This window comes from Misgurnus anguillicaudatus, chromosome 10, assembly GCF_027580225.2.
Source record: "Misgurnus anguillicaudatus chromosome 10, ASM2758022v2, whole genome shotgun sequence".
NCBI classification, from domain to species: Eukaryota; Metazoa; Chordata; class Actinopteri; order Cypriniformes; family Cobitidae; genus Misgurnus; species Misgurnus anguillicaudatus.
Genome location: NC_073346.2, coordinates 16,573,562 through 16,582,608, shown reverse-complemented (window position 1 = coordinate 16,582,608; position 9,047 = coordinate 16,573,562). Strand labels below are relative to the sequence as shown.

Here is a 9,047-nt window from a genome sequence, read left to right as displayed (position 1 = left end):
ATTTCATTAACATTAAATAAAAAATAAAATTCTAAAATTTGTCGTTTCACAAAAACAAAAGTAAAGTTTATTTTTTATAATTATCTGATCCGTTTCTACCGACTGTATTTCATGCTAGCGCACGCGTCATACGTCATGGTTAAACGTCAGTGGTGGTTGTAAACGCGCGTAAATTTGTTTTGTGCTCGAGTGTGTGTCGTTCTTGTTATTTTACATTATTTTACATGAAGTCAGCACAAAACAATCATGGACAGATACGTGCTTGTTATTATAGTCAACACAGAGACGACGAAAGAAAGCGCCTTCAACGGTAAGCGGTACTATTTCTGATTTAGATGTACACTGTTTGCTACTGTCTTGACCTGGCTTGGTTGTATTGCAGGCGTTGATGCAGCCAAAAAAGTATATGATAACCTCAAAGAGATTTCAAGTTCTAGCCTAACACGGATTCCTGCGTTTCCAGGTTGGTGTATTCAGCAGAACAGCATTTGTGTTCCCGTTACCACTAACTGTCTAATGTTAGTTTTCCCAATAGTTTTAGTGTAAAGGTTGATTCTGACTGATTTAATCTCTTTAGCATGCTCTCCGAGTGGTTGTCCAGCACCACAGAGATGGTACTTTGCCATTCAAGCCACGTATAGTACAGCACAGGTAATTACAAAAGTAAGTTATGCTATTTGGCACAAATGCTATTTTGTTTTGTGTTTTCATGATATCTTGTGTGTTAATTCAGTGGTGTAGTTCAGATTGGGACGAACTGTGTTGCCAACGCCGTGACAGTGAGGAATCTGAGCCATCAGCTTTAGAAAACTGCATCACTGCCATTCAGGAACAAGATGAGCAGAGCCCACTGACAGAGAAGTCATCTCATGCAGAGTAAGAAATCCCTACTGAAGAACCATGTAGAGCTAAAGAATCAATCAAGAAATGTTTTCAGAAATCATTTAATATTGCTAATGTTAATAGACATTGTTTACATTTAATTTACATTGGTCTGCTAATGCAATGCTCCAGCTACTGAGATACAGGAACCAACCTGATAATTGGCAACTGTATATGATGTGACACTCACTGTTAAATCCACGCTATAGTTTTATAATCGAATTATTATATTTGGATCATCAAAGTTTGATTTCAATGATTGATTTCACTTGAATTTCAATCTGTTACATGGCCTAACTTAGTCAATATTAAAGAGATGAAGTTTATAAGTGATGCACCGATGTATCGGCCACCGATATTTATGGGCCGATTTTTGATGAATTTGAAACCATCGGCATATCGGCAATATCACGAGAAAGGCCGATACTGATTGTTTATTAATTAACTGCATAAAGAAATCCATTATATGTAAAAAATTTGTTAATGATGTTAATAAAATAAATGCTGAATAGCAAAAACCACCTTTGAAGGTTGTCATGCTATCTTATTATATTTGTTTTAGCTTAATTTGTGCCTCTCTTATTATGGTGGTCAGTTGAATGTTAATTAGATTCAATCCATGTAAAAATAATTTGATGCAGAAATAAACTAGCTAATAGACCAACTGTATAGTATTGTATACAAGTGTTTAATATCGGTATCGGCCAGAAGTTGTCTGTTTAAATCGGAATTGGTATCGGCCCAAAAAAATCCTATCGGTGCATCCCTATATATTTACAGACTGTTCCTTACACTATACACCATGTAGAAAACAGCAAATCACAAAAAATGAATTTAGCTGAGTTTTAAATGTCAGGGTCAGATATTTTTTATTTTTACTTTGTTGTTTATTTGATGTTTTACTGTGATGGCAGACTTTTTGAAGAGGCAGCGGAAGTTCTTCATCAATTAGCAGACAAACTTCCTCCTCCAGGTACCATTTTATAGCAATAGATAGTTTATAAAGGCATTGTAAATTGCTAACATTGTCACTACTTACTAATATCTTGATGTCTAACGTTGAAGGAGAGTAACACAAAAGATTAATGGTTGTTTTAATTTTTTATTAAACAAATAGATCTTGATGTTAACCTTTTTTCATATTACTGACCTTCATGTTCACCTGACCTCATGTTATATATGAGAGGTTAGCCATATTTGGATCATTTTCTTTTTTTCCAGGAAGGCACGTTTTTACTGCAAAAAAATAAAACGCAACATAAAAAAGTCTATGGGGCGGTTTCCCGGACAGGGCTTATCCTAGTCCAAGACTAAAATGCATGTTTGAGCTGCTTTAATTTATAACACCTTGTCCTGTTTCATTTTAACATATTACGGTGACATTGTTTTGTCTTAAAATGGCACACTTTTATTGTTTTTTTGTAAGGTATGTTTATAAAAACTTCTTAAATGACCTAATATAAATACTGTAAGGCCTGGCCTAGTCCTGGATTATCCTAAACCCTGTTCAGGAAACTGCCCCTATATGATTTGTGCATTAATCCCAACGATATATCGATTTTTAATAAACTATATTGATTGTAATGTTTGTTTTTAATGACAGGGAAGTCTTTACTGGATGTGATAGTACTATGTGTGGATCAGCAGGTGGGATTAAAGGATATGTTGCCTGTGATTGGCTCATTAAAGCACATGCAGGCGTGGCACTCAGCACGAATGATCATGATCACAGAACACATAGCAGGGTACTGTCTAAAACTACATCAATGTTGTGCTAATGGCTGTAATGAATTCAGAAATAAAACAACTGTCAGCTTTTAGTTCTCTTTTTTTTGTTGAATGTCTTTGTTTCTCTTGTTTCTGCATTGTATAGGTGGCAGAAAGCAGCCACGTACCTGGACGCCCGCATATATTCTCCCTCCATGATTGACAGCTGTGTTGATGGGAGAGATATTTGGAGAGGTGGACTCCAGATTAGAGAGAAAAAGGTGCGTTGCTGTTTAATCTATTTGCATTATGATAGTTTGCAATTAAAAGGATAGTTTACCCAAAAATGAAAATTAATTTTCTCATCCTCATGTTAACCTGTATGAATTTATTTTTTCTGATGAATACAAAAGAAGATATTTTGATAAATGATGGTAAGCACACAGCTGATTGTAACCATTGACTTTCATAGTAGGAAAAACAAATATGATAGAATTCAATGGGTTCCATCAACATTTATCAAAATATCTTCCTTATCATTTATCACAATACTTCCATTACATTTGCTTTCCTACTATGGAAGTCAATGGTTGAAATTAGCTGTGTGCTTACCATCATTCATCAAAATATCTTCTTTTGTGTTCAGAAAAAAGGTTTACAACAACATGAGGATGAGAAAATTATGACAGAATTTTAATTTTGTGGTGAACTATCCCTTTAAATGAACGGGGGATATATTTTTAGGTTAAAGGAACAGTATGTAGGATTGTGGCCAAAACTGGTATTGCAATCCCACAACTGGTGGCCAATACACAAAATGACAACATAAACATCACTTGAGGGCTGCAACTCCACTTTTTAAATGACAATATCCTGGCCAGACCACTTTTATGAGTGACACAAGTATTTGAAATGAAAATGATTTCTTAATGTCTAGTGACATATCAGGGCCATTTTATGATTAATTGATATACATTTCTTACATACTGTTCCTTTAAAGGTGAAATATGTAAGGTCTGTGCCATAAGAATCAATAGATTTTTCATGGTTCAAACTCATGTAATTGACTAAGCCAGTATTCATTAAACAAAATTTTTCTTAAGAGTGTTGTTCTAATTTCTTCTGACCACCAGAGGGTGCACTGTTGTAAGATATGGCTTATTAGGACGTTTTTGATTTTATGAAAAAAGATGATTGAAATGCTTTGTAAGCATGATATGTAAAAAAAGTTGCATTTTGGAAAATTCCAAGCAGGGCGAGTTTAAGTGCAAGCTGATAAATGTAGGAGAGTATTACATGGCAGAGTCTATTCAGAACCAGCAAAGACCTGAGGTCCTGTTGCACATGACTCAACCTCAGGTGAGTTACAGATAATAGAAATAAGCCAGATCTTTGAAGCTGTACAGCGAGTACTGTTGGCCTAGATTTTGAGTAAGGTGATTCTCATGGTCATTCTGTTTTCTGGTCACTACAAATGAATTTGATCAATCTCATATTTTAGAAACTGAACCAGAAACTGGTATTATAGTAAAGACAATGACACGCTTGTCTCTTATGCCCATACTGGTTTCTCTTGTGTCGTTTGTAGTTCGCGTCAGAACTGAGGTTTGATGGTTTCTGCTTGAGAGCTCAGAAGAGAAATCACTTGGGTGATCTGCTGTATCCTCACACAGACCCACAATCCCACACTGATCATAAACTACAGAATGAGGTGAGTAGCTTCATTTCAGTCTTGATATAAGAAAGATTCTTATAATAACTGGTACTTTTATAAAAGTTTTATAACTGGTCTTTATCTTTTAAAGGGGACAGAGAATGAAAACCCATTTTTACCTTGTCTTTGTTGAATAATGGTAGTCTACCCACATTCACAAACATACAAAAAGTGCTAAACATGCTAAACATCTCAGTGTCATAGAAATTCCTCTTTTAGAAATGTCAGCCAGAAAACAACCCAATCTGAAAAACTGATGCTTATGACATCACAGGCATCTAACTGCCCCTCCACTTTAAAATAATTGGCTACATTTCTTGAGTGGCAGCAAAGTAAGCCAATCAGTAATGAGATTGCAAGTTAAGCCAGTAGGGGGAGCCAAATAGGTGCAAAACCACTTGTTTAAAATCCCCCACCCTAATAGAGCTATCTGAGAGACGTTTTTAGGAAGCTTCTAAGGCATTACAGACCCAAACAAAAAAATGTTTGTCTACATGTCACATCACAGAACAAAGATAAATACTCCATTCAATCATTCTATGTCACCTTTAATAAAGATAGAAAGAAATAATTGGTATACCTAGGGTGTGTCTCAATCTGCTCCCGAGGTTGTGAATCAGTATATCAAGTACACAGGTTCGGGCACTGGACCCTTGCTCACTTCAATTGGGACACTGTTCAATGCACAAAGGAGTAGTTCTCCCAAAAATGGTCCCTATTGTTTTGACCATAGTAATTTTTAGTCCTACTATAAAAAGTCAATGGGCACAATTTTTTAGGTGAACTACTCCTTTAAGCGCGTTGTAATAATTCACAACTGTTATTCATCAATAACCGGCAAAACCACTATCTCTAATATCCAATTTTTAAACACTTGTTAAAGGTGCAGTGTGTCATTTTTTTAGAAGTATCTGTTGACAGAAATGCTAAATATTATACAAAACTATATTATCAGGGGTGTATAAAGACCTTCCATAATGAACCGTTATGTTTTTATACCTTAGAATTAGATGTTTTTATCGGCATACTACATACTGCAGGTCCCCTTACATGGAAGTCGTCATTTTTGTGCACCATGTTTCTACAGAAGCCCTTAAAGGAAAACTTTTTTACTTAGCTGTCACCGAAGATGACATGTTTGTACGGTGATGGTTACCATCGCTTCTCTATGTGTTTTTAAAAGGGAGGGGTGAGCATTGAACTGAGCCATTGGTTGCAATTCGTAACCTCACCACTAGATACTGCTAAAATGTACACAATGCACCTTTAAAGTATATTATGAAATAATAAGTAGATTGTGGTCCCTTCAGTTCTCTTCAAAAGTTTGCATTTAAGACACCCAACTCCCTCATCAGTGCCCTGACTTCTGAACAAGGGAGCTGGTTGAGACGCAGCCCTAGTTTAGTAGTATTGGGTGACGTTTTATTTTATGGCATGTGTTACACATGTAATAACTATAATTATAACAGTAAATTATGTGTAATTTCACACAACTAACCCCGAACCAAACCCCAACCCTATAGTAAGTAATACATGTAGTTAATCATTATTACTTAAAGTGTTACCGTAATATTGTTATACCTGTACTTATACACTAGTATACATGTTGTTCTGTGAAAAGGGTGCTCTAAGGTTTTATATTTCTGTCATAAAATGAGAATGTAAAATGCAGTGGTAATGATTTTTCTGCTGTCAAATAATCACAGTGGCATTAGCAAAACTTCAGCCCTTTCAATGAAGCAGATTGCACCCTACAGCCTGGGACTCGTGCCGTGCATTACATTTACTGCCACTGTGCTGATTAGCATCATTAACTTTTTCTTTCAAGCCTGCCGTACTTACCAACTTTATTATTGTTCCAGGCACGGCAATCAGTATAAAAATGCAATTTTACCCTGTTTCAGAGTCAGTCTGAGACATTACCTCCCATCTGCTGCTGAAAGATGACAGCGTTAACATGGGCACATTCATTCAGGGCACTTCTAGTAATACAAACACTAACGCTATAATCTAGAAAGGTGAAAACAACACTGACTCAATTTGTATGAGGATATGAGTACATCATTAAAATAAATGCTATAAAAATGATAGGTACTACCACTTGTTCATTTATATTTTCTTTGTTTTGCTTGCAACCTTATGCAACAACATGAATAATCATAACAAATAAGCTAAAAACAGCTTTGTGTAATAAATAAAAAAATATTCAAAACATTAAAATTAATGCGATGTTCCTCATTTGTAAGCCAATTTACATAAAAGAAATCTGCTAATGTATCAACCTGACTCTAAATTCTTATTAGATAAGCTTGTTGTCAAAAATGTGCTTACTGGTTAAGCCTTGCGTAAACCAAGCAAAAGGTCATGGGTTTGAATCCAGGGAACACAGACATACTGATAAAAATGTATACCTATGCATTGCAAGTCATATTGGATAAAAGCATTTACCAAATGTAAAGTGTGTTCATCTAGCTCAATTGGTAGAGCATTGCGTTAGCTGCACAAAAGTTTGTGGGTTTGAATCTAGGGAACATGCGTGCTGATAAAATGTTTGTAATGCAAAATCAGTTTGAAAAAGAGTTTGATCAATGCATACATGTGAAATAGCAGATATATGCATACCTTTGGCACATCCGTATAGCTGTTTGATTATGAAGGTCTTTTTGTAAAAGCATTGTGTTAGCAACACAAAAGTCATGGGTTCAATTCAAGGGAACTCGCATACTGATAAACATCGCTTTGGATGAAAGTGTCTGCTAAATGCATAAATGAAAATATGAAATGAAAGGATTTTGGTTTATGAGTAAAATTGATGTAACCAGACACACACTCAACCAGATGTGTGCTCTCTTAACTCATACTGGAAATTATAAAACATTATCATGAATAATAATATAATAAAAGCCAAACAGACTAAGTCTGAAGAAGCCAGAGCTTGTTTGTTGTGAAATATCTTGACTTTGATAAATGATATCCAGATGGGAGGTTTTACGAGCTCTACTATTTGAATGGTGGGATTAGAAAAAAGATAATATAAAACAGAAAAAAATAAACCATTGTGAAATTTCCCCTATTAGTGAATACATTGTAATTTGTGCAAATTTAAATAAACACATTAATAAACAAAGATTTTCTGAAAACAAAACCATAAATTAAAACAACCTTTGAACTGTTAACAGACTTTATTTTATTTTTACCATACTGAAATACAAACCCCTGTGGGAACCCATTGATGAAAATTTCATTAGGTTTAAGGTCACACACTAAATATTAGGGCTGGGTTTAAAATACTAATTCACAGAATTTTAATCGATTATCAATTTTGTAAACAATCCGATCTCTTTGGGAAATCCGTGAATCGAATAACGTGTGCGTTTTACTTGAGGATGTAAAAATTAGGTGTAATTCAGCCCTCGGCCTGAAGATGTCGCCATAGAGTAAAGACATTTAACGCTGGTAAAAAAACAATGGTCAACCACTATTTGTACAAAGTATGAAATACTGTTTACTGTTAATATTATCATCCAACATAAATAACGCTCTGTGAAGAATAACATTGATATCTTTAATATTAACTGAGTAAGGCCATGTCAATCAAATCAATCTTATGATTAGATTGAGAATTTATCCTGAACTTCACAGTCACGATCACAACTAAACATATTTGTGTTACCCTAATGTTAATGTAAATTGTTAATGCTTAATGAATAATTGTAAATGTATTTCATTTATCTTCTAGCCAAGTAGGAGGATTCATTTATAAGCACACTCTAAAAACAAACGGTGCTATATAGCACCAAAAGTGGTTCTTTGCTCGTAATCATAGAAGAACCGTTTTTAGTGCCATATAGCACCGGTGAAGCACCAGTGAAGCACCTGTGTTGAACCATATAGTGCTTTGTAGAACCATATGTGGTGCTATAGTGGTGCTATATGGCCACCATATGGTTCTACACAGGTGCTTCACTGGTGCTTCACCGGTGCTATATGGCACTAAAAACGGTTCTTCTATGATTACGATCCAAAGCAACAGTTTTGGTGCTATATAGCACCGTTTGTTTTTTTAGAGTGCATTATATTTAAATGGAGACTTTATGTATTTCACCTAATTAAAATTGTAAATAAAATTCTGATAACAAATTAATATTGAATCAAACTAAAACTAATTTAGATTGAATCAAAACCATATAAATCTGAATCGAATCGTAAAATCGATCAGTCCTACTAAATATTAAAGGTCATGTTCTTCCTGATCCCATTTTTCAAACTTTAATTAGTGTGTAATGTTGCTATAATAGCATAAATAATACCTGCAAAATGATAAAGCTCAAAGTTCACTTTCAGGCAATATAATTTCTCTAACAGAAGTCCCCTTTTAAAGCTTACAGCGATCGGCTGGTTTGGAGTACAGTCCTCTACTTCCCTATTGAATGACGTCAATAAAAGAGTTTTTGACTAAACTCCGCCCACAGGAATACATCAGTCGCCAGCTTTGCTAAGCTGCTGTCGAATCACAACACACTAAACAAACCACACAATCAGAACTCGATACGTATTTCTGAAGAAGGGACTTCACAGAACAAGGAAGACATTAGCCTGTTTTTAGGACAGTGAACACAGTGGTATACAGATAAGTAAATGTAAAATTTAAAATTAATTAAAAAAAGTAAAAATGCGTTTTTTACGCATGAAACATGAACACGTGTTATATTGCGCACTGTTAACACAATCAAAGCTTCAAAAA

General features: G+C 34.9%; 1 protein-coding gene across 1 annotated transcript in view; it reads left to right on the top strand.

Moving 5' to 3' along the window:
• Positions 1-107: 107 nt before the first annotated feature.
• Positions 108-9,047, top strand: part of mtbp (MDM2 binding protein) — a 28,345-nt gene continuing 19,405 nt past the window's right edge. Inside the window, exons 1-8 of the mRNA XM_055209713.2 lie at positions 108-310; positions 383-463; positions 578-651; positions 734-876; positions 1,797-1,855; positions 2,486-2,627; positions 2,756-2,870; positions 4,178-4,300. Coding sequence (XP_055065688.2) covers positions 247-310; positions 383-463; positions 578-651; positions 734-876; positions 1,797-1,855; positions 2,486-2,627; positions 2,756-2,870; positions 4,178-4,300 — 801 coding nt within the window. The 5' untranslated portion in view covers positions 108-246. The remainder of the gene's footprint in view (positions 311-382; positions 464-577; positions 652-733; positions 877-1,796; positions 1,856-2,485; positions 2,628-2,755; positions 2,871-4,177; positions 4,301-9,047) is intronic.